Genomic DNA, 25823 nt, shown 5'->3' on the forward strand with positions numbered 1-25823 from the left:
TCTCAGTGTAAAAGCTTGAGCACACACTCACTAGCAGACAGAATGACATCCTCGGTTGTTTACACTTAAATGTAGGTTGGTGACTGTGACTACTACAAATGTAGACTGAGGGGTAACATAATGGGGACTCTGACACCATGTTTTGGGACATAATTTTTTTGACAAGTTCTGATCAAAATAAAATACAGATGTCCCTTAAATTCTGTCTCATTTCTGGAAAAATCAGTGGCTTTCATGGTATGTCAAAATGGTTTTGTATTGATGACACAAAGAAACAGGTTCTAGGCTAAAGTATTTTTTAAAATTGTCTATTTAAATTAAATTTGCCAACATACAGTACAATACCCAGTGCTCATATCATGTGCCCTCCTTAATGCCCGTCACCCAGTTACCCCATGCCCCCACCCACCTCCCCTTCTGCAACTCTAGGCTAAAGTATTTTAACAGGTTTTTCACATGTGGGAATAACTTGTGGTACATCTAAAAGTTATATGGGTCAGAGAACAGTTCTTTGGAGAGACTGTCTAGCTCCATGGCCCTCACCCACGAAGTGTCAGGAATCTTCCTTTCCATATTGTTGTGACAACTCAACCCCCAAACCCTCTCTCAGAGCAGAGCCAGGCTTACTGAGAACCACTGACTAAACCCTCTGGTTGCAAGTGACAGACACTAAGTAAAGCAAAAGAGGGACATTTATTGTACCGATTCAGGATGACTCAAAGACTCTGAGGGCAAGAATTATGACCAGGCCTCCAGAGACTGGAACCAGAAAGAAGAAATTTGTCTGTTTCAGCTTCTGTGGTTTAGGTCTGTGTCTGTCCACAGAGTGACAGTCCTAGCCATAACCAGAGATGAATTGCAAGTCCAAATTCTTGACAGCGAGAGAAAGTCTAATAGGGTCCTTTAAGGTCAATGTCCATTGGTTGACTCCGAGGTCAGGGTAACTATGTATTGAACAATGGGGGCCTCCCCAGCCTCTGGATCCAGGGGCTGTTCCCTGAGAAGAAGCAGGGGAAGGTGGCCTTCACATACTTGTAGACACTCATTCATTCTGATCTCTCTTCTCAGTTGTTCTATTATCTACATCATCTTCTCAATCAGCATTACTCTAGAAATTATTTTCATAGTACTGTTTGCTCCTGTTCCCTAATTCTCTTTTAATGCTCATTTTTATCTTCTATTTTAAATTTCATTAAAAATGCATAGCTGTTAGAATAACCATTTATAACTGAAACACTTTTGGCACCCCACCGTAACTATGTAAGCCCACTCATTAGTGCCTACTCTATTCAAGATGCTTTGGCAGCTGCTGAGTGTAGGAGGGTAGGGAGTGGCTGGATGAATAGATGCTCCCCCTGCTTGTCCTAAAGGAGCCTGCAGGTGCCACGGGACAGCGCACACAGAGGCAGCTCTCTATGCTGCTGCAGGCTGCGCAGTCCTACAGAAGAAATTCAGGCTGTGGTGTAGACAGGCCTGTGAGACGGGCCTGTTGATGTGACCCCCATAGGCTGGTGAGGCAGTGAGTGAGATTAGCTTGTGTCAGGTGCCCGGCACAGTGCTGGCGTCGGCTAGGCTCACTGATCGCAGCTCAAGTCCCAGAGATCCAGCGGTATGGGCACAGAAGGGAATTCTTGATCTGACCTGGGGGAAGATGAGGGAAGAGTACAGAGAAGGCAATATCGGAGCCAGGGAACCAGATGAAGACTTCCCTAGGCAGAGAAAGGGGAAGAAGGGCATGACCAAGGTCATGGAGATAGGCTGTGTTTGGAGAGGCCAAGAGGCCCTAAAAGGCTAGAACTTAGTATTTCTGCCTGAAACTACAGGGAGAAGGTGTTACACGCAGGGACTAAGAGGGCAAGGGGGGCCCAGGTTGGGGCTTGAATTTCAGCTGGACCACTTCCTAACAGTGACTGGTCAGGGCCTCAGGTTCCTCAGCTGTAAAATAAAGAAAATGGGGATAATTATCTGCCTTCTTTATCGGGTTTTTGTGAGGATGAAAGGAGAAAGGCCTGGCACACAGGAAGCACTCAACCTTAGTATATGTAGCCTCGAAATATAAGGCAGGCCCAGAGGTGAACCAGGGCCAGACACAGATTCTTATTGTTTGTCACTCATTGTTTGCTTCTTTTTGCAAATCATTTTGGAAATGCCTAAGACCTGTGTCAGCCCAGATCTCTGAGGGAACTCTGTGCTCAATACTTTTCCTTCAGAGTGGGACACAGACATCCATCGTGATGTTTTCCTGAGCTGTACCCCTTCCTGGGCCAGTGCAATTCCCCCTGATGCATCTCAGCCTCGAGTTGTTTCAGGTTTTCACACTATTTGGGCATCTGAATAAGTGACATTGGTCATGAACTGGTCGTGGGGCCTGTGTGTGGTTGACCCTCAGAGAATTCATATCTGTTACTGAGATTCCATTGCCCTATGTCCTGTTGCCTGAAGGGTGAGCTTGCTTTCATCTTGGATTGTCTTCTCCTGCTTGAAGATAAGTCTTTTTCTTTTCTTTTCTTTTTTTTTTTTTTCAAGATAATTTGTTACTGTACTATGGCAGTACAAAACTAAAACTTGGTAAACTTTTAGTTAACAGGTAAATTTAAAATTCTTGTTCCTACCTCTGTTCCATGTACCCCATTTCTGTGCCATCTCCCCAGGTCACCATTGGTATTAGTTTCTTACGCATCCTTCCAAAGTCTCTTTATGCAAAACACAAACAACTGCAAATACACTTCTTATTTTTCCCTCATTTTTATTTAAGAGGAGTATAATAAGATGTACTGTTCTGCGCTTTGCTTTTTTTTCTGATATTCCTTCTGAGTGTGTGAGAGATCATTCCATATCTGTGCAGACAGACTGTCCTTGACGAGCTAGTGATGAGCCAGTAATGCCCCGGCAGGATTAGATGGAATGTACCTAGAAGGTTAGCAGCCAATCTTCACTTGGGAGAGTAGGGAGAATGAGGTGAAGAAGAAAAGCATCCCAACAGTGAGGGGATGAAGCAGCCATCAAGCACCTTTTCCTCTTTACCTGACTGATTTCCATGGGCCCTTCCTGAATGCTAAAGAATGCCGTGTCCCTGGGCCAGAGGGAGAAAGCTCTCCTTAGATCCATGCCAGTTACCACCTTGATGTCAACCAGGAGGCACACCAGTCCCAATGCCCCCTCCCAGGGCAGGGGGTTTGAGCAGATGGTCCTCGTGCTCTCCTCCTCTGCTCATCCCTTCATGGATAACCCCAAGGGGCTCCCCTCCTGAGTTGATGCCAACCCATTCTTGTAGCTTCCACATGCTAGGGAATGGTTTTGATGATACTGATCTAAATAAAGCATTGTGGACTTGGCCACTAACTCGGCCTCCCTTTGCTGCCCCTTTTGCTGAGCTGGTAATGAGGACACGGTTTGTGTGCCCATGTATTTCAGGAGTCGTGCAGCATTTGCAGAATGGCCAGCTGCTGAGGGACATCTATCTGAAAAAACACAAACTCCTGCCGAATGACTGGTCCACAGACCAGCTTTACTTGGAGACCACCGGGAAAAGCCGGACACTACAAAGTGGGCTGGCCTTGCTTTATGGCTTCCTCCCAGATTTTGACTGGAAGAAGATTCATTTCAGGCACCAGCCAAGTGCTCTGTTCTGCTCCGGAAACTGCTACTGCCCAGTGAGAAACCAGTATCTAGAAAAGGAGCAGCGTCGGCAATACCTCTTACGTTTGAAAAACAGCCAGCTGGAGAGGACCTACGAGGACATGGCCAGGATCGTGGATGTGCCCACCAAGCAGCTTCGAGCTGCCAACCCCATAGATTCCATGCTCTGCCACTTTTGCCACAACGTCAGCTTCCCATGCACTAGGAATGGCTGCATTGACATGGAGCACTTCAAGGTGATCAAGACGCATCAGATAGAGGACGAGAGAGAGAGGCGGGAGAAGAAACTATATCTGGGCTATGCACTTCTGGGTGCCCACCCCATCCTGAACCAGACCATCAGCCGCATGCAGCGCACCGCAGAAGGCAGGAAAGAGGAGGTCTTTGCCCTCTACTCTGCACATGATGTCACCCTGTCACCAGTTCTCAGTGCCCTGGGCCTTATGGAAGCCCGATTCCCAAGGTTTGCGGCCAGGTTGATCTTTGAGCTCTGGCAAGACAGAGAAAAGCCCAGTGAGCATTCTGTCCGGATTCTTTATAATGGTGTTGATGTCACATTCCACACCTCTTTTTGCCAGGATCACCACAAGCATTCTTCCAAGCCTATGTGCCCCCTTGAAAACTTAGTCCGCTTTGTCAAGAGGGACATGTTTGTGGCCCTGGGGAGTAGCAGTAGTACTAATTATTATGATGCATGTCACAGGGAAGGATTCTAAAAAGTATGCAGTGCAGTGCTTATAGAATCTATGCCAATACAGAGGGACGGGAAGGGTCTGCTTCTAGTTCTGTCCGTTGCCAAGAGTATAAGATTATTGAGCTATAAAGGCTAGAAATCACGATTGAGCCACGTAGATGTTTGGGTTGAACAGTAAGTACGTTGCTATAATTGGGTATGTGAGTTACTTGGTACATAATGGTCAGTTCACAGAAAGAGGAAGGTACTTTTATCACAGCCAGATTTTGCTTACGATACCAGAATAGTATTTCGATACCCAAAGTTGCCAGTCCACATGTGTATTATTTCAATCTGCCATGGTACTCTATTGATGGAACCAGCAAACCTCAGCTAAAATTTTCTTCATCTGGGGCAATTTTACCTTGTCCCTGTTCAGTGAAACATTTCCTGAAATTATTTATCTAAAATAGGGGTTGGCAAATTTTTTTCTGTACAGGGCCAGAGAGTAAAGATTTTAGACTCTGGGGACCCAAAGGCCACAGACAGTCGTAACTATTCAACTTCTGCTCTTGTAAGGTGAAAGCAACCATAGACAACATGTAAACAAATAAGTGTGGCTGTGTTCACAGGGCCTAAGTTTGCCGACCCCTGATCTCAAAAAACAGGCCCTACTACATTTGCACTTTCAGCACTTTGAGAACCAGGTGGATACAAAGAATTACTCAGTGGTGCCTCCAGTAACTTCTGCGAGAAACACCGAATTTGGTCTGTATCTGGTGTTAGAACAAACCTTAAGGGGAAATAAACATTGAATCAGAATGAATCATAGAAAAATTACTAGAATAATATTTGATGTTCATGATGATTATGGTAGAAGATAGTTTTTGGTATGTTTTAAATATTTGTCTGCTGTAGTCTGTTTGCTGTATATGCTGAAATTTTTGTATTCCACTTAGTATTTTTATAGTCTAGGAAAATATTTTCTAAGACCAGTTTTAGATGTGCTCCTATTCCTATGTAATACTCAATTTACTGTACCTGCTTGATGGTTAGAAGGAAGCCAGAAGCTGAATTCAGGCACTTTCTTCCAAAAAAACTAATTATGGCTCATTCCTTTTGACAAGCCGTAGAATTGGATCAATTTTTAAACCGTAAATTCTAATTGATTTTTAAATAAGTTTTTGGAAGAACTTTGTTACTAGATAGTTGAATAATCTTTATAAGATATTTTATATATTAGAAGCAATTATAATTAAATCTGTGGTTTCTGAACTAAAATGGTGCTAGTTCCAGGTGAAGAAATGTAAAGTGCAAGTGAGATTCTCTGGTGTCATTGGCATTCCAAACTTTTCTCTTTGTTTTTGTCTAATGTTGCCTTTGGATACGTCTGTTTCTATAAATAAATTTTTGAACAATACTCATACATACAAGTCATGATTTGTACCTACGAGTCACTCTCACTCTAGTTCAAGTAAGTGCCAATATTTTAGAAATTTCTTTTTATTTTTTTTTCTGTATAAGTAAAAATGTTTTAAATCAGAAAATTCTCCAGTATGCATGACCAGCTGTAGGCCGACTGGGCCCAGGAGAGATGGCGGAAAGGGCCAGCAGCCCTGGACCTGGAGGGGCCACAGCTTCCTGTTCTGACAGCAACATGAGGGCTCCATGGGCCGGGTGGACTGGTTTAAAATCTATCTTAATTGCTCCTTTTATTGCTGAAAGTCATGTGTTGTCTCTTGAGTATTTAAAGCCTAATCAGTTGGGTTTTTTTTTTGTTTTGTTTTTTGTTTTTTTTTTGCTCCCACTCACAGTATATCTGAATTAGAACTGCTAAACACAGCTTGAAGATTTAAAACTAAAAGTGAATCAGAAGATGGTTTAAAAATCAGTTTGAGGGGCTTCTGGGTGGCTCAATTGGTTAAGCATCCGACTCTTGATTTTGGCTTAGGTCATGATCTTGGGATCATGAGATCTCACCCTGTGTCAGGCTTTGAGGTCAGCAGGGAGTCTGCTTGAGATTCTCTCCCCCAACCTTCTCCCTCAGTTCCTCCCCCTGCTCATGGGAGGAGCATGCACTTTCTAACACTCTCTATCTAAAATAAACAGATCTTTAAAAATAATAATAATAAAAATAAATAAAATAAATAGATCTTTAAAAAAATCAGTTTGAAACATCTGTTGGTAAAGGTAAATATTTTGGAAAAGAGCCCACATTAAAAACATAGATAAAGATTTGCCTCCCAAGACATCAGGTGTGCACATCATTAACTTAATCACCCTTCCTAACAAGTTCTGAGACATCTTGCTCCATAAACAAACACTGAACACTGGGCTGAGATCAATGCATTTAATTATTGGTTTCTGGACAGTGGTCTTAATTGGCTTAGTTCATGGCAGGTGTGGGTGTATACATGTGCAAATTCAGCTTTCTTGTTTTTATGATTAAAATTAATACATGATGGGGATCCCTGGGTGGCTCAGCAGTTTAGTGCCTACCTTCGGCCCAGGGCGTGATCCGGGAGTCCTGGGATCGAGTCCCACATCAGGCTCCCTGCATGGAGCCTACTTCTCCCTCTGCCTGTGTCTCTGCTTCTTTCTCTCTCTCTCTCTGTGTGTCTCACATGAATAAATAAATAAAATCTTTTAAAAAATTAATACATGCACACTGGAAAACAAACTATACTGAAAACAACTTCAAAAGTGAAGTTCTCAGTCAGCCCCGGTGGCCCAGCGGTTTAGCGCCACCTTCAGCCCAGGGCCCGATCCTGGAGACCCGGGATTGAGTCCCACGTCGGGCTCCCTGCATGGAGCCTGCTTCTCCCTCTGCCTGTCTCTCTCTCTGTCATGAATAAATAAAATCTTAAAAAAAAAAAAAAGTGAAGTTCTCTATTCCCACCTCCAGAGAGAACTCTGTGAGCTATTTGACAGATATTCTTCTATAAATGTTCCCTTCAGATGTAGAAATATATGAAATTTTTTAAAAATTTTATTTATTCATGAGAGACAGACACAGGCAGAGAGAGAAGCAGGCTCCCTTCAGGGGATCGGATGCGGGACTCCTCCCAGGACCCTAGGATCACACCCTGAGCCAAAGGCAGGTGCTCAACCACTAAGCTACCCAGGCATCCCGAACAGATGCAATTTTTAACTAGCGATAAGATCACTTTATATATGTTCTGTGACTTGCTTCCCTTAAAGTATATTTTATTATTTTGTTTCCTTTAACAATATGTCTTAAACATATTTCTCATTAACTTGCTTCCCTTAACAGCATGTCTTAGAGATATTTCCACATTGACATAGATGCTAGACAGATGAGATAGGTAGATAGGTAGCTCTTTTTACAGTCAGTGCCTAATATTTAACAATATACATAACACATATTTTTAAAATATCATTAAAAATGGCACCTGAAGGCAGCCCGGGTGGCTCAGCAGTTTAACACCGCCTTCAGCCCAGGGCCTGATCCCAGAGACCCAGGATTGAGTCCCACGTCAGGCTCCCTGCATAGAGCCTGCTTCTCCCTCTGCCTGTGTCTCTGCCTCTTCTCTGTGTCTCTCATGAATGAATAAATAAAATATTTAAAAAAATAAATGGCACCTGAGTGCCACAGTTGGTTAAATGTCTGGCTCTTAGTTTCCACTCAGGTCATGATCAAGCCTGGAGTTAGGTTCTGAGCTCAGGGTGGAGTCTGCTCTTAGTTTCCACTCAGGTCATGATCAAGCCTGGAGTCAGGTTCTGAGCTCAGGGTGGAGTCTGCTTAAGACTCTACCTCCCTCTCTCTCAAATAAATAAATCTTTAAAGATCATTAAAAATAAATGAAATTGAAACTTAAAATCAAGGTACCAAAATGGGACCACAGGCTTTTGAGGTACATGGGACAAGCAGAAGGCAGCAATTGTATGTGTGAATTTTGTAGCCCAACTGAGCAATTACCCCTTTTTCAGTGTAGCTACAGATATTTATCAATATATGAGAGTATTATTTCTCCACTTTCACTGATAAGCAGAATTGAAGAACCTAATACTGCTAGTAAGTCTATTTGAAGTCTTTGAAGCTATAGCAGAATTAGGCTTTTGAAAGGTGTGAGCGATTCCTTCCTTTAGGACCACTAAAGCCTGATGCAAGAGAGGCAGAGTTTCGTGCTTCCATTTCTGTGAATCTTCAGGAAGCCTGAACAGATTTAGCAGCCCAGCTAGTGTGGGTGTACCCGTGTGTTTAAACACAGCCACAAGTAAAAAGCAGAGAGCAGCTAGGGTTTATTGCAGTTCTGGCTTGGATAGTGGCCAGAGTCCTGGCCTGGGCACCAGTTAGCTCCGATTGCTCAAGGCTACTGAACTAAATGTTGGGGTTGTACCCCTGTATAGTGCCTGCCCTGTGGTCCATCTCAAGACTAATAATAGCTTCTGCTTAAGAGGAACCAGCTGAATTCCAAGGGTCTGGTCAGGCTTTCGTGGCCTCTGAAGCCCATCTGCCTTCTGAGATGCCTTGATGAGGAGCAGGTGTTCTGAAGGGTCAGCTCAGCTCCTCCCAGAGCTGCAGAGCTCCTCAGCAGGAGGGTGGCCTGAGGCCTGGTTTCTGGGTAACCCTGAGCAGTAATGGCACTCTTGTGGGATCATGCTTCCGCTGAGGACCCCGCATTTCTTTATCAACCTAACAACCCTCTCAACCAATTCCTATTACCGCTAATACAAATGAGGAAAGAGGCTGGAGTGGGGCAGGGGACGAAGTCACTTTTCCAAAGGAAGAGTCAAAGCCTAGAGTCTAACCCAAGTTTATGTGACACTGGTGAACTTTACAGATACTGTGTAACACACCGTGGGAAAGGCTTTTCCTAAACTAATGTAATCCTCCCTGTAGCCCTCTAAGATACTCTATTTGCTAGTGAATATCAGTGAGTACTAAAACAGTGAAGTTACAACTGTTATAGATTTAAATCTAGGGGCACCTGGGTGGTTCAGTCGGTTAAGTGTCTGCCTTCAGCTCAACTGATGATTCCGGGGTCCTGAGATTGAGCCCCATGTCCGGCTCCCTGCTCAGCAGGGAGTTTGCTTCTCTTTCTCTCTACCCCTCCCCCTACTCATGCTCATGCTCTCTCTCCCTATTTCTCATTCTCAAATAAATAAGTTAAATATTAATAAGAAAGAAAACAATTTAAACCTAACTGAACAGAATAGTCCAACTGTGCCTCTGATCATCAATGGTTGCTGTTTTTGTCAAGAAAAAACTTACATGATGTATAACTTATCTTTGCGGTGATACTATATTATACTCAGCCATTAGGGAATAGCACCAAACATAATTTTTAGGGGCACCTGGATGGCTTAGTCAAGTGTCTGCCTTCAGCTCAGGTCATGATCCCAGGGTCCTGGGATCTAGCTCCACATGGGGCTCCTGCTCAATGGGGAGCCTGCTTCCTCCTTCCCCCCTGCTCATGCTCTTTCTCTTGTTAACTCTCTCTCTCTTTCAAAAAAAAAATAAAAAGTAAATTTAAAAAAAATAGTTTTTAGCCTTCCAGGTCCAGTCTTGTATCTGTAAAGGACTTGGGTAGTTTGGAGATGTGTTTTAATAGGGAGGCCAGCTGTCCCAGTTTGCTTGGAACTGAGGTGTTCCCCAGAATGTGGGACTTTCCTTGCTACAGTTGAGCAATTTCCAGGCACACTGAGACAAGTTGCTACATGAGATGCCTTAGGTGGTACCATCGTTCCCACTTTACAGAGACAGGTAACTGATGGAGTGACTCATCAGAGGTTTCCCATAGCTAGCGAGTACGCAGCAGCGGTAGGACTCAAAGCTGCTGTCCATTTAACTTGAAGGGCCATGTTCTTAAGCAGGAGGCGGCAGTGCCTCTCAAAACTATTTAGGACTGCTGGGTTACATGCAACAGAAACCTGAATACAGTGGTTAAGCAAACAAAGCCGTTCATTTTCTCCAGTGGCCCTGCCATGTCATCAGGAACCCAGGCTGCTGTTTACATCTTACTGGCCAGAAGGGGGTCCCTTGGCCCACCTCCATTGCAGAGGAATCTAGGAAAGTGAGTATTTCTGTTGGGCACATTGCTGTCTCCAATCAGGCACCTACCTCTTAATAAGGAAGAGCGGGGAACGGATACTGGGTAGAGGACTCACAGCAGCCACCACATCTCCCAAAGCCCCCATTGGTACTGAATGATGGGTACTGCACCACCCAGACCCCTGCTCCAGGAGTCTTTCCCCAGTGGCTGGGAGTGTACAAGCTGGCAGTGTCTCCTTCCCAGGACAGCTACATCCAATGACGAGGCAAGGGCAGGGATCGAAAAACCTGGGGAGGGCACCTGGATGGCTCAGTTGGTGAAGCATCTGCCTTCGGCTCAGGTCATGATCCAGGTTCCTGGGATTAAGCCCCACATTGGGCTTCCAGCTCAGCAGGGAGCCTGCTTCTCCCTTTGCCTCTTCCTCTCTCTGTCTCTCATGAATAAACAAATAAAATCTTAAAAAAAAAAAAAAAACAAAACCCTGGGGAGAACCCTGAAGGACCATCCAACTTCAGTAATCCCCACGGGGTCGGGGTCGACTGAGGCCTCATGACTACATCAGAGCCCACAGCTGCTCTCCTGCTGCCTTCCCTTCCTTCACAGAGGTGTTGGCCCCAAGAACATTCCCCAGTAAACTTTCCCCATACATCCCTGTCTGAGTTTGCACCTGGGAACCTACTTGCAGCAGAAAGCAAGCAAATCCTAGGGCCTAAGGCTCTCTGCTATTCTGGACAGTAACGCTGGATTCATTTACTTAAAAGGGATAATGTACCTATTGATCACAAACTTCTATCACTGCCTTTGAGGAGTTTATTTTATTGTGGAAGTTAAATAAGCAGCCAAGAAGCAAAAGGAGAAATGTGATGCTGAATAGCCCAAAGCTGATTACAGACAGCTGTTATACCAAGATTTCCCTTTTACTGAACACACACCAGGGGCTAGACACTGGGCTTAGCACTCAACTGACAGCCTTTAGGTCTCACAAGATGTGCAAGCATTTCTTGTCTTCATTTTACAGGTAAGGAGACAAAGGCTCAGAGGTAGACATGTAGCCAGGATCCCATAGTCAGTACAAAGTGGCAGATTCAGGGCTGGAACACGGGTCATCCCAGATTACAAAGCTCTTCCAGGTCCCTTGGCTCACTGCTGCTGCTGCCCCCTTATTCCACCTACCCTCATCCAAGTAAATTAGCAGAACCTCAGACTTGGGGTGGGGGTGGGGGTAGCCGAGTAGACCCTAGTCCAGGGAGTGATCTCTGCTACAGGCATTCATGTTTCTAGCTTCCTTTCTCTTCCCACTTTTATTTTTTAAAAGATTTTATTCATTTATTCTTAAGAGAGAGAGAGTGTCAGAGACACAGGCAGAGGGAGAAACAGGCTCTATGCTGGGAGCCCGATGTGGGACTCCATCTCGGCTCTCCAGGATCACGCCCCGGGCCGAAGGCAGGTGCTAAACCACTGAGCCGTCCAGGCCGATTCTCTTTCCATTTTTAAAAAAGATATTATTTATTTATTTGAGAGACAAAGCACAAGCAGCGAGGATGGGCAGAGGGAGAGGGAGAAGCAGGCTCCCGACCCAGGGCTGGATCCCAGGATCCTGAGATCATGACTTGAGCCCCCCACCCAGCACCCCTCTTCCCATTTTTTTCTAATGCAGCATTTCCAGGAAAGTAGGATCACCTTTTAATGTTTTTTTTTTTAAAGATTTTATTTATTTATTCATGAAAGACAGAGAGAGAGAGAGAGAGAGAGAGAGGCAGAGACACAGGCTCCATGCAAGGAGCCCGATGCGGGACTCGATCCCAGGACTCCAGGATCACTCCCTAGGCTGATGGCAGCTGTTAAATCGCTGAGCCACCCAGGGATCCCCCCTTAATGGGTTGTTTTAACCTGGGTTCTGAAAGCAGGTCTGAGAAGGAAAGCCTAAGTGTAGGTGTTTATTAGGGAATGTAGTCCCAAGGAGAAGGGAAGAACAGGGAAGGGGACAAAACGGAGAGGGAAAGCCACAGGGAGGATGTATCCAGAGCTGATTCGGTGACTGCTGGCCTGGAGGAAGCCTGAAGGTGGGCTTCATGGTCTGACTCCCACTTACCTCTTTAGCTTTGTCACTTGCAAGGCCTAAGGGGTTGTGCACAGGCTGCCCCTATCGATGCATTTGTTGCGTGCCTGGGAGAGAGAAAAAGGACTAATGTCACTATGGGGGAATGCCAGGTCTGCAGAATCTGTGAAGGGGACAATCCTATCCAGAGCCGCCTGCCCCCCAGCAACACCCAGCCCCAGCAAACCTTCCTTAGGACCTAGCAACCTCCCAGTCTTTCACTTTCTTCTCTGTCCCCATTTGTTTGGAGTTGGGTCTCCTAGAAATGGAAAGAATTTTGGAACCACACAGAGTTCAAAACCAGTTCTACATCACTTCCCAGCTGTGAGACCTCAGATGGCCCGACTGTCAACTGGGGATGATACCTCCTGTGAGAGTGAACATAAAGCCCCAGGCACATGGGACACCTCTGCAATCACTATTGTTTCCAAGTTACTCTTTCTTTTAACTGTTCTGACAACAAAACCAGCTGGAGCCAAAATATGCCCCTGCCCGTTAAGCCGGGAAGCCCATCTGGAGGCATAACATCATGCTCTATGCATAACTGGGAGATACAACTACCCGGGCTCATGCACTTCTCTTGGAGGGGAGACAAAACTCGAATCTCCTGAGTCCTGCCTTTGTGCCCAAAGCCATACTTGACACCTTATATAAACATCTCATTTATTCCCAAAGGGAAATGAAGCTCATAGCTCATCCTTTCCCCATGTCTCCTTCATTGTCTATACCTGACCTCCATCTTTGTGCCTTAGAGTTACTGCCCGTTGCAGAAGCAGTAGCAAAGGCATGGGGGTCATCTAGTCAATTGGTCTACTCCTCCTTGGCAATTGGAGAAGCTGAAGAAGCAGCCCAGGAAGTGACATGCGCCTGAACAGAAGACAGGTCCTGCCCTCAATGCCTCAGCTTTGGGGAGTTGTTCCCCTCCACGTCCTGGGAGAGGGGTAGGATGCTCCTCCTCCATTCTTCCTCCTTCACCATGGCTGATGTGTTCTGGCCAGCAGTGCCTGGGAATGACAAGTCCTCCTGATCGGCAGCTGTCTGGCTTCCTCTTAGCTTGGGAGTCAAGCATGTCTTGGAAGTGGGTGAGAAATCCTTTCATGAGCCTTTCCTCAAGCTGGCCAGAGAGACTGGGTTCCCACAAGCCTGAAGTTTGGCTCTGGGGTGAGCAGGGCATGGATGTGAAGGGGAGCCACACTGCCCTCTACTGGCAACTCTGGCCCTTGTTCTACAGCTTTTCCTTTTTCCTGGTTCCCCACACCAGGTGAGGCCTCTTTCCCAGCAAACCCAAGCTCCCTCTGGTGGCCTAGGAGTCAACTGTCCTCTCCGCTTGCCTTCTCTCTGTTTGCCTGTACAGTAGTCCACGCTTACCTTTGAGAGACACATTCCAAGACCCCCAGTAGATGCCTGACACCACAAATAGTACCAAACCCTATATATACAATGTTTTTTCCTATGCATATGTACCTATGATAGTTTAATTTATAAGTTAGGCACAGTAAAACATTAACAATATTAACTAATAATGAAATAGAACAGTTATAACAATAGACTGTAATAAAAGTTCTGTGAATGAGGTCTCTCTCCTTCCCTCAGAATATCTTTATTGTACTGCACTCACCCTCCTTCTTTTGATGATGTAAGATGCTAATATGCCTACATAATGAGATGAAGTGAGGTGAACAATGTAGGCACTGTGATGTGGTGTTAGGCTACTATTGACCTTCTAACAATAAATCAGAAGGAGGATCATATGCTTCCCAACCACAACTGCCAGTAGCTGAAACCGTGGAAAGCAAAACCACAAACACAGGGGTGTGTGTGTTAGTGTATTATCTGTAGGATGTAGCAAGTAGAAACACACTCTGTATCCAGATGGTTTCACCCTAGCTGTCCTTTTGTCCACTGGTGACCCAGCTGTTCAGCATTCTCAACTGGCTCCCTGATGGATGGACTGATCATTAAATCGACCTTCAACTGATGGATTCTGATGGACAATTGTCCATCTGAAAAATTAACCTTAAGTGACTGGCTGGTTGGCTGATTAAGTTTCTAAACCACAAATCATTTGATTTACTGGCTTTCTAAATGACCTACACTAAATAACTAAACATCTGATAAGCCTAAACTACCTGCCTGCGGACACTTCCACTAACCAGCTGGATGACTGCCCAGCAGAGGAACTGCAGACTGACAGCCTGGCTCCATAACTAAGAGTAACAGAAGGATGGAAGCAGAGGCTGGCCCTTCCTCATGCCCTGACTCCTCTGGGGGCTTGGACCCCCTACTTTTCTCCCCTCTAGCACTACTTGAAAACTGCAGAGAGGGGAACCAGGAAATTGACCTTCTGATCTACCTTTAGTGAGGTTCTTAACCAGGGGCCAATAATAGATGGGCTTCAATTTTATTTTCTTTCTTTTTTTTTTTAGAAGTTTATTTTTTTTAATTTTTTATTTACTTATGATAGTCAGAGAGAGAGAGAGAGAGAGAGGCAGAGACATAGGCAGAGGGAGAAGCAGGCTCCATGCACTGGGAGCCCGACATGGGATTCGATCCCCGGTCTCCAGGATCGCGCTCTGGGCCAAAGGCAGGCGCCAAACCGCTGCACCACCCAGGGATCCCTTTATTTTCAAAATAGTATGGATATATAGCTGCATTTATCTGAGAAGAGAGTTCACAGCTTTCATTGGATTTTTTTTTTTAAGATTGTATTTATTTTGAGAAAGAGAGAGAGCACAAGCATGGGGGAGAAGCAGACTCCCCATTGAGTAGGAAGACTGATGCAGGGCAGCCTGGGTGGCTCAGCAGTTTAGTGCCGCCTTCAGCCCAGGGTGTGATCTTGGAGACCCGGGATCAAGTCCCACGTCCGACTCCCCGTATGGAGCCTGCTTCTCCCTCTGCCCATGTCTCTGCCTCTCTCTCTCTCTGTCTCTCATGAATAAATACATAAAATCTTAAAAAAAAAAAAAAAAAAAAAAAAAAAAAAGACTGATGCAGGGCTCTATGCCAGGATCCTGGGATCGTGATCTGAGCTGTAGGCAGACATTTAACCAACTGAGCCACCCAGGAGCCCACTTTCTTTGTTTTTTTGTTTTGTTTTGTTTTAGATTTTATTTACTTATTCATGAGAGACACAGAGAGAGAGGCAGAGACACAGGCAGAGGGAGAAGCAGGCTCCATGCAGGGAGCCCACGGGACTCGATCCCCAGTCTCCAGGATCTCGCTGTGGGCTGAAGGCGGCACTAAACTGCTGAGCCACCAGGGCAGCCCTCATTGGGTTCTTTTTTTTTTTTTTTAATTTTTATTTATTTATGATAGTCACACACACAGAGAGAGAGAGAGGCAGAGACATAGGCAGAGGGAGAAGCAGGCTCCATGCACTGGGAGCCCGACGTGGGATTCGATCCCGGGTCTCCAGGATCGCGCCCTGGGCCAAAGGCAGGCGCCAAACCGCTGCGCCACCCAGGGATCCCCCCTCATTGGGTCCTTAAGAGTCCAGCACACACATACATGTTCAGAACTATTGCTCTGGGAAAACCTTCAGCAAACATCCAGGTAAGCAAAACCTTTATCTGAATTCAAATCCCATTTATCCCTTCCATCAGGCCAGAGTGGCAGGAAGATTAACTAGGAAGAGTCAGTCATAATGACATGGATGTAGTAGGAAGGATAAAGGCTGAGCTGTATGTGAAGTTTCCAAAGAGAAGGCCAAAGAATGCACGTGTCCTTTTGGCCTGGAGGTCACACTTAGCCCAAGTTGGTAGGCCAACCTCAGCTCTGGGCATTTATCAGGGCCCTTGTCTGGGGCATGGAGTATATGGGAGTATTTGATGATGAATAAGCTATATGATCATAAGTAGCAATATGGCTACACCAGGTGTGCTCACAAGGGTGGGTATAACAGCTGTATGACTATGTGAATGAATGTCCTTTGGATCAAAGCATGCATCTGAATAGTTTTGTGAATAAATGTGCACGTGTGCACACTCGAGAACCCCTTGAGTGTTTTTTGGAGTTGAAACAGATTAGGATTAAGAATTTCACAAAGTGAGATCATCTGCAGACGTGACAGCAGCCCACACCAGGAATCTAGGAATCCTCAAGGTGTCCCTCCCTGAGTCCTCATCATCCACTCAGTCCACACTGCCAATGCCACCATGAGCTCTTATCACATCTCCCCGGACTACAGTTGGGTCCTCAACGCCTTCCCCTGGTGGCCCTTCCCAACCACAGCCACAGTGACCTAAATGAAATTAGGGGTGCAGAGCACCCGTGCCTGAAAGCAAGAACAGCTTTAGACTATCAGAGGATGATGCCACCTCAGTAACTCAAAGGCCCTTTCAAGGTCGTGGCCATGCTCATTGGCGTCTCTGGGCTCTCAAGGCCCCCGACTTTGGACGCGTGGCCTCAGCCTGGTCCTACGCCACGCCCCAGGGCCTGGGCTCTGAGGCCTCCTCTTCCTCCATGCCCTAACATGCTGCCCCTACACCTAGCATCTCGGAGATCATCACAAATCGCTGTAATTGCCCAATTACAGTTTACGATCAAAACTGACCAGAAGACCCAAGTCCGTTCTGATCCGGGGCCCCCTCTCCATAGAACAAGGAGCCACGAGAGGACGCGGTGCCAAGGCCACCGCGGCACCCGCGCGCACGTGCCTTTCCCGCGCCGCCGCAACACCGGGGCCGCTACGTGAAAACAGAAATGCGCATGCGCAGAGTAACAGGCGGGAACTACGACTCCCAGAATCCTTCTGGCAGAGACTCCATTTCCCAGAGAGGCCCCTGGGGTCTCCGCCCCGGAAATGCGCTCCTTTTCGAAAGCGAAAGGGGGGCGAGCGTCGGAGTGGGAAGGGCGCGGTGTCGTTTGGTAGAGTGTTTGCCTCCAGAGGTCGGTCGTGAGTCAGAGAAACAGGGACTTTGGAAGGAAAAGACCAGGCCACAGCCCTTCCGCGCCGCTGCCCGCCGAGTTCCGGTCTCCGTGGCCGCCCATCCCGGCGGGGCGCCCCCTTGCCCGCCCGCGCCCCGGCGGCTCTGGAGGTGGAGGCCTGCGGCTCTGCAGTCCCGGGGACCCCTGTTCCCCGCCTCGCCTGCCTTCCGCTGGGAGTTCATCCTGGATGGAATTCTTTTTAACAACTTTGAACATTTCTGCAAAATCTTAGTTGGTCAGTATGCCATCATATTTGCCAAGCAGCATTTTTAAGGAATACGCAGGCCGTTCCGGCCCCGTTAGAAGACCAGGGATATCGAGGAGACCGTATCCGTGAGCTACGTAGACTAATAATCCAAATATAAATCAGTAAGAAAAAAGCAACGCGATTGAAAAATGGACAAAGGCTATGAACCGGCAATTCACAGAACCAGGAATACGGTTAACAACAACAACAACAACAACAACAAAAAACCACGTTAAAATTTTCAACATTACTAGTAGTCAAGAAAATACAAAACAGTTAAGACGTTTATTTTCACAAAAAAAATACCATCAGATAATTTTTTTTAATGGTTCTTTAAAAAAAAACATTTTATTATTTATTCATACAGAGAGAGAGAGAGAGAGGCAGAGACACAGGCAGAGGGAGAAGCAGGCTCCATGCAAGGAGCCTGATGTGGGCCTCGATCTCGGGTCTTCGGGATCACGCCCTGGGCTGGAGGCGGCGCTAGACCCACTGAGCCGCCAGGGCTGCCCCCATCAGATAATTTAAAAGAGGGTTTTCATAGAATTCCATGTTGATTAGGAGTGTAAATTGGTACACTTTTTCATAGGCATTTGGGCTGTGTTTACCACTATTAAAGCGTCTGCATTTTCTTTGAGGTGGGGAGGAGCTGACGGAAGTGGGTGGGGCCAGGGAGAAATAGGCGTAGGGGGGCGGGGCGGGGGTATTAGGCGTAGTGGGAGGGGCTGGCGTAATGCGGGGAAAGAGAGGGGCTAAGGGAGCCTAGAGGGCGGGATCCGTAGGACTGGAAGTGATTTGGCAGCAATAGGATCAACCGGGAAGGGGACCAAGGCTTGGAGGGACCAAGAGGCACTTGAAAGGATGGGGGCGGGAAGTGAGAACACTTGGCAGTGGGAGAATTAAGAGGGATTAGAAACAATTGAAGAAATTTGACGAGAGGGGGATAGGCAGGGATTAGGAAAGTAAAATGGAAACACCTGGCTTTCAGTGATTTGACCTAGAGCCATTGGCATTGCAACCCCTGCTAACATGGAACAAGGTCCCTGTGGAAGAATGAGGTTTGTTAGCAAACAGGAAACACTGACTTTCAGAGTGCTACCGACTGTGCCTTGCAGAGTTCTTTTATTTCCTCTCGTCCTGGCTCGGTTACCACATTGTAGCAACCTGCAATCTTTAAAGACTCCTGAGTCTGAAACCTCTGGTGATCAATGGCTTGTATCTTTCTCATGTGATTCTTAGGTACAACGTGGACATTTCTGCTGCTTCAAGTAGAAGCTTACCTTGTCACTCCGGGAAATGCCCTAAATCCCGAGAGTGCATGAATGATGGATCTCTCTCTTACTAGAGTGCAAATACGCATAAAGGGGTGCAGATCCCAAGACTCCTCCACTTCTGTCTTGGTTTGAGGCAAGCATTCTTTGAGGAAATAGAGGGCCCTGTGGTTACTGGCTTTCTCTGTGGTTCATGCTGTTATCCACACAGTGAATCATAGGGTACCCAGACAGCAAGAATCAACAAAGGGAAAGGGCTGTAAAGGGCTGATTTGTATCCCTAAAAATTCATATTTAAGAATGTGATTGTATATTAAAAAAAAAAAGAATATGATTGTATTTGGAGATAGGGCCTTTAAAGAGGTGTTTAAATTAAAATGAGATCATTTTAGGTGGACCCTAATCCAATCTGACTGGTCTCATATGAATAGTAACTTGGGATATAAGAAAGACACACCAGGGATTTGCACACACAGAGAAAAGGTCATGTGTGGACACAGCAGGAGGGCAGCCATCTGCAAACCAAGGAGACAGGCCTCAGAGGACAACCAACCCTTGCTGACATCTTGATCTTGGGCTAACATCCTCCAGAACTGTGAGAAAATTCATTTTTGTTGTTTAGACAACCTAGTCTGTGGTGTTTTATTATGCTATCCCTAGAAAACTAATACAGGGGCCTTCACTGGCCTGGGAAAATAAAAATTCAAGTCATCCGGTTAATTATTACAGGGAACTATTTGGAAGTGCTCCCTTTGAGCATTTCCAAGAAGCCCCTGCTGCACTCTCACACACATATTTACATTTGTTCAAGAAATGTGGAGCTTGCTCTTATAGGGTCTTTAAAGTTCTTAGGTGTGTTGTGGGGTCGTCAAGCACAAGAGTCAAGAAAGAATTCTGGAAATGGTGCATGGTGCAATTTAGCAAGTTTATTTAAGTAGCGTAGGAACAGGACCCATGGGCAGAAAGCACTGCACATTTTGCTATGTGAAGTTGGTGTTTATATGCTTACTGCTGGGGGTAGGGGTTGCAGGGAATATTAGATCATAAATGTTTTCTTCAAATTTCTACTCATAAAACTACTTTCCAGGATTTCTCTGGGGCTTATTCAGTTCAATATTAGCTATCAGTGACATATACAGGCAGTCTTGAGACCTTTTAAGAACCTAGCAACCAGCACATATTTGATCCTTATTGGAAATATGCAGGCTAGGGCAGCCCCAGTGGTGCAATGGTTTGGTGCCTCCTGCAGCTTGGGGTGTGATCCTGGAGCCCTGGGATCGAGTCCCATGTCAGGCTTCCTGTGTGGAGCCTGCTTCTCCCTCTGCCTGTGTCTCTGCCTCTCTCTCTCTGAATAAATAAATAAATCTTTAAAAAAAAAAAAAAAAAAAAGGAAATATGCGGGCTATAGGTCAGCCTTTTGAGCCAAAAATGAACATTTTTCTGTTTCTATCCCTCATTATTTCCCCTCTGACCAATTTTTGGTCCTTAAATCTTTAAGGTTGTTGAAAGGTGAAGGTCTCATCTTCTGTGATTTCTTCAAGCTGACAGGGGTTATAGAGATGTCCCTACCTATGGACTGAAATTGGTTACTATCTGTCCCTACAACTAAACTATTATGGAAGGCCATTGCTGTAGAGTCCAGAATGAACATCAAGATAAATTTGCTTTGAGTAGTAAGGATCATCTGTCATCTAGGCGAAGGAATCAGGAACTGCTTGCGTGTATTTCAACGATAGAGAAAAAAGTGAAAGAGAACACATTAGGATTATTATTATAATGAAAATAAGAAGAGCAATGAGAAAAAAAAAATAATAAGAAGAAGAGCAATGAGAAGACCCTTTAGCGTGGGCCATAGTCCACCTCCTGACCAGGAATGCCATTAAGTGACAATGTAGGGTCTTTAAGAGCACCAATTCAATTATTCATATCAGTAAGTAATCTTGTTATATTTTTGTTATAATTTTGAATGTAAATGCAACATTCCGCTTTAAGAATGGCACATGTTCCCCCTTATGCTGCTATTAAGACATCTAATTCCATTCTCTTTTGTAGAACTGCTTTACACACTTGAGTTATTTCAGGGTTTAATAATGCAATGCTATTTCAAGAGTCATTTAAGGTCTTAATTGTGTATTTATCCAGGGCCTCCGTGTGCCATATGACATCTTCTAAAACTACTGATGGAAGAAAAATAGACATATGGTCAGACCAGTGGAACACAGATCTTATCCATTATTGTTTTAGATATAGAAGATTAGCTGGACTTGTGATAGTCTTAGTTCAATGGCCATGCATCCAGGTATAACCTATAATACATTTTCTAGTCCAAACAGGTGGAAGCCAGGGCCACAAATTTGGCCCACGTAACCATTATGTTCCATTAGGTGCTAGCCATATGATGCCTGGTGGCCTTGTCCAGTCAATAGCAAACCAATCAGTTGCCTGTAAAGTAATGGCATGTTCACAGGCTTCTAGGGGGAGCCATCCCATTTGGTGAGTACCACTGGGCATGAATCAAGAGTATGTTTTTTTCTATTCTCAGCATAGAAGGGCCTTTTGGCTTTGTTGTCCTACCGTGGGAGTAATCATATATATTCATTCCATATTTGATATAATCCTTCCTGGGTGCATCAATAGGAAGGACTAAGTAGTCAGGGAATTCATTGTTGTGAACTTATCTGTAGTTTGACATATTCAGTTAAAATGTTGGTAGTTTGAGGATAAGAGAAAGGCCACTTATGGCCTGGAGAGTCATGTGTAACATTTACAGTATGCCAGGAAGAAACATTCTTTTTAATAATAGGAATATCCCTGTATGTGCTGGTAGTGGGGCGATGTGTCATATTGGCTATGTGTTGATGCAAGTAATGTCAATCTGTACCCTGTAATGGAGAAACCCACCAAGGGAGGCCTGAAGTACTTGGTATGGACAGTAAGCCACAAATCCAGCATGAAGATTGGTTTTGTAGCTCAGTGTAATGTTGTGCCGTTGTAGAAAATATTTACCACTTAAGTATGGTTTAAAGATAGCAAAAAAAAAAAAAAAAAAAAAGACTTTCTTTTTTTTCTTATCTTATTGTTTGAAGAGGAATTTGAAGTCTTCCACTGGTTCACGGGAATATGAGGACACATAGTCCAGTTCGTTATCATCCTGTGAAAGGAGGTATATGTTTAATTCTAGAAATAAAAGCCCATGTCAAGTGACCTTTTAGTTTTACCACAGTGAGAGTGCTTAATATGACCCTGTAAGGTGCTTTCCATTTAGAAATTAGTTCTAAATTGTTTGCCTTCCAACCTTTTAAATAGACTAGGTCTCCAGGGTTTACTTGCAAAGAATTTTGAATTTCCTTAGGGTCCAATTTTGGCAGTACCTTATTAGCATATTTGTTAAGAGTTTTATGGATTAATCAAGTTTATAATGAAAAACGTGACAGATTATTATAATCTGGGTTCAAGGATGAGTCAGTGGTAAGGAAGGGTCTCTCATATATTAATGTGAAAGGGCTTATCCCTAATCTTTCCCATGGGGTACTTTTTATTCTTTAGAGACCTATTGGTAAAAGAGTTACTCAGTTTTCTTGAGTTTCTATGCTCATCTTGGTGGAATGTCTTTTTAAATTATGGTTAGCCTTGGGGCACCTGGGTGTGGCCTAGTCAGTTAAACCTCAGACTTGATTTCAGCTTAGGTCATGATCTTAGGGTCATGAGGTCTCTCCTTCCTCTCCCTCTGCCTTCCCCCAACACACACTCTTTCTCTACAATAAATTAATAATAAAAAATCCATAAATTACGGTTAGCTTTTTAAACTTTGCCTGGTGATTGAGGGTGTCAGGCTATATGTAAAAAATATTTTATTTTAATGGTTTGGGGCACCTATTGAGTTATTTAGGCTCTAAAGGATGGGCCATTATCACTTTGAAGAGATTGAGGGAGCCAGAACTCGGGGATGATTTTGCTTAATAAAGTTCTTGTTAGTTCAGTAGCCTTTTCTGTCTTGCATGAGAAGTCTTCCACCCATCCAGTAAAGGTAACTATATAGATGAATAAATATTTATATTCTTATAAGGTGGCATTTGTGTGAAATCAATTTGCCAGTCTTCCAGAGGATATGTTCCACATATTTGGACAGGTGTTAAGAGGGGGTGGTCATAATGCATCTTCAAAGTTTGCATGCCTTTTGTAAGATGGCTCTTAATCCTATTCTGTCAAACAAGGGTTTGGTGAAATTCCCTAAAATTTCTCTTCCATATGAGTAGCCTGGTGTAGGCCTGTTGCTAATTTCTGTTTTTCCTCAGGGACAAAGATTCCTCCTTTATCAATCTTATACCATCCCTCCACAGTTTTAGCATATCCTTCCCCAAGTGCTCCATCGTTCTCCTCCATAGTAAAAGTGGGAACAACAATTTTTAAGGGATTTGAGACTGGTATAAGACATAACTAGCTTAGTTCGAGCTGCCACTTTAGCTACCCAATTGTCTAAATTATTTCCTTTAGATTCTAAATTTTTTCCCTTTGATGTCCCCTAAGATACATTACAGCAACTTTTTAGGGAGACAAACTGCCTCTAATAGAGTTACAATTTCAGGTCCATATTTAATAGGGTAATTATGACTAGTTTTTTTTTTTTTTTTAATTATGACTAGTTAATAACCCCTTTTCCTTCCAGATGCTACCTTGTGCATAAGGCACAAGGAAGGCATATTTTGTATCTGTATGTATACTGACTCATAGGCCTTTAGCTAACTGGAGACCTCTAGTGAGAGCTGTCACTTCTGCCTTTGGAGCTCAAGTATTGGTCGGTAATGGGTTGGTCTCAGTAGCTTTCATTAAGCTAACAGTTGCATAGCCAGTCTTTCCGTGTCCTCCTACTGTCTGTAAACCAACTATTGGCATTATCTATGGCTTGATCTCTTAGACCTGAAAGCTGGAATAGACTAATTCTATTACCTCTTTACAGTCATGTTTAGACATAATAGTAGCATGCTCTCGGCCAGACATGAGGTATGCCAGGTTTAGGGTTTAACAAGTTTTGAGAACAGTATAGGGAAAGTCTAAATATAGCTTGATATTTAGCCAATGGTCCCCCTGTCATCTACTGATATCCTTTAGTTTCTAAAATTCCTTGAATCTGATGAGGAATCATCACTGTCAATGGCTGTCCCACTGAAAGTTTAAATGCTTCTATTAGTAGTGCAGTAGCTGCTATTGATCAGAGACATGATGGTCATCTTTGTGGGCTACATTATCAATGGCTTTGGAAAAATATCCTACAGGTCTCAACTCATGCCCTAGTTTTTATGCTACTATTCCTAGTTCTTGGTCCATACAAGCTTCGAATACCATACATAAATGGCTGTCCTAAGTTTGGTAGAGCCAGAGCCTGGCTGAGGATAATTTAGTTTTTAGTTGTTTAAAGGCCTCCTGTTGTTCTTTTTCCCATTTTAAAGGCTCTTCATCTGGCCTCCTAGTGGCTAAGACTCCAAACTCTGGAATCCATTAGCAGAAAAATGCAGCCATTCCTAAAAAGATTGAGTTGGTTTTTTTGTAGCAATAGGTCCTATTCTATTGTTGCTCTTTTTCTCTCAATTGACAGGGAACGATGCTCAGGAGTTAATTCATATCCTATGTATTGTACCTTCTGTTTAGAAATTTGAGCCTTTAAAGATAATATTCCATATCCTCTCTCTCCAAGAAAGTTTAGTACAATAGAGTTATAGTCTGAGGACTATTTCATGGGGCTACATGTTGAAGTATCATCAACATATTGTACTGTTGTTCCCTGAGGCCATGTAAGATCTCTAAATTCTCTACTGAGTGCATTGCCAAACAAATGAGGACTATCTCTAAATCCCTGTGGTAGGACTATCCATGTAAATTGGCATGCTTGATGTTCTCCTAATGGAGCCCATTCCAAGGTGAATAGAGACTGGGCCTCTTTGCTTAAATGGATACAAAAGAAGGCATCCTTTATATCAAGCACTGTAAACCATTCTATATTTGAGTCGGTATAGTATTTGAGTCCGTGTAGTATAAGAGTTTGGCACTATAGGGTGGATCGGGACTACAGCTTCATTTATTGCTCTAAGGTCGAGTACTATTCTGTACTGTCCATTAGGCTTCTTAACAGGCAAAATGGGAGTATTATAAAGGAATTGGCAAGGTTTAAGAATTCCATATTTAAGAAATTTACCTATAAGTGGTAGGAGTCCAGCCCTGGCTTTTGTTATAAGAAAATATTGGGTTTTGTGTGAAATAGTAGCAAGATCCTTTAGGCTTATTTTGATGGAGTGGGCCTGTATGTCTTCCCTGGGATATCACAGTTCCTAGCTTATGGGTCTACTTGTTCCCAAATGTCATGGAGGATTTGAGGATGAATGTTTGGTTTTTCTTTGGCCCTCAGGGAGAAGAGACTATCCTGTCCAGTTAGTTTGAACTAGCTTCCCAAATTAAACATGAGGTGCCTTCCCAGTAGGGGAGTGAGACAGGACGGGAAAACCAGAAAAGAATAGGTAATTATTTGGTCTTCAGATTTACAGGTTAAAGAAAAAGTTTGTAAATACGATTTAGGTGCTGCTTCTATTCCAGTAATTTTGTTTAGAAAGACAGGTCAGGCTAGAGTGCCGAGCAAGAACAGAGTAAGTAGCTCCTGTATCAATAAGAAAATCAGTGAACTTATCTCCCACATCCAGGGCAATCTGGGGCTTGGCCGTCTTGATGTTCAAAGGAGCCAGACCAGCCTCAGCCCAATCATGCCATCTCTTCAGGTTGTTGCTCTTGGGTTGGGAAATGAGTTCTTGTCTTCCTCCCTCTCTCTCTCTCTCTCTGGAGACAAGGACGATCTCTTTTCCAATGTCCCTCTGCCTTGCAGGCAGGAAATGGCCCTGGCTAAGAGCATTTATTTGGATATTCTTTACTCCAATGTACAGTTTGGCCACACCTATAGCATAGGGTC

The 25823-nt window shown here is 44.4% G+C and overlaps 2 protein-coding genes across 15 annotated transcripts in view; both read left to right on the forward strand.

The window, feature by feature from the left end:
- The window catches only part of PXYLP1 (2-phosphoxylose phosphatase 1), a 72512-nt gene extending 66780 nt beyond the window's left edge, over positions 1-5732 (forward strand). For all 14 annotated transcript variants that reach the window (XM_025448856.3, XM_025448866.3, XM_049099700.1 and 11 more), the window contains one exon: positions 3415-5732. In XM_025448856.3, the coding sequence (XP_025304641.1) occupies positions 3415-4355 (941 nt within the window). In that variant the 3' untranslated portion in view covers positions 4356-5732. The remainder of the gene's footprint in view (positions 1-3414) is intronic.
- A 14586-nt stretch (positions 5733-20318) lies between these two features.
- Positions 20319-25823, forward strand: part of ZBTB38 (zinc finger and BTB domain containing 38) — a 130572-nt gene continuing 125067 nt past the window's right edge. Inside the window, exon 1 of the mRNA XM_035704924.2 lies at positions 20319-20801. The gene's annotated coding sequence lies outside the window, so the exon portion shown is untranslated. The remainder of the gene's footprint in view (positions 20802-25823) is intronic.

This window comes from Canis lupus, chromosome 23, assembly GCF_003254725.2.
Source record: "Canis lupus dingo isolate Sandy chromosome 23, ASM325472v2, whole genome shotgun sequence".
NCBI classification, from domain to species: domain Eukaryota; kingdom Metazoa; phylum Chordata; class Mammalia; order Carnivora; family Canidae; genus Canis; species Canis lupus.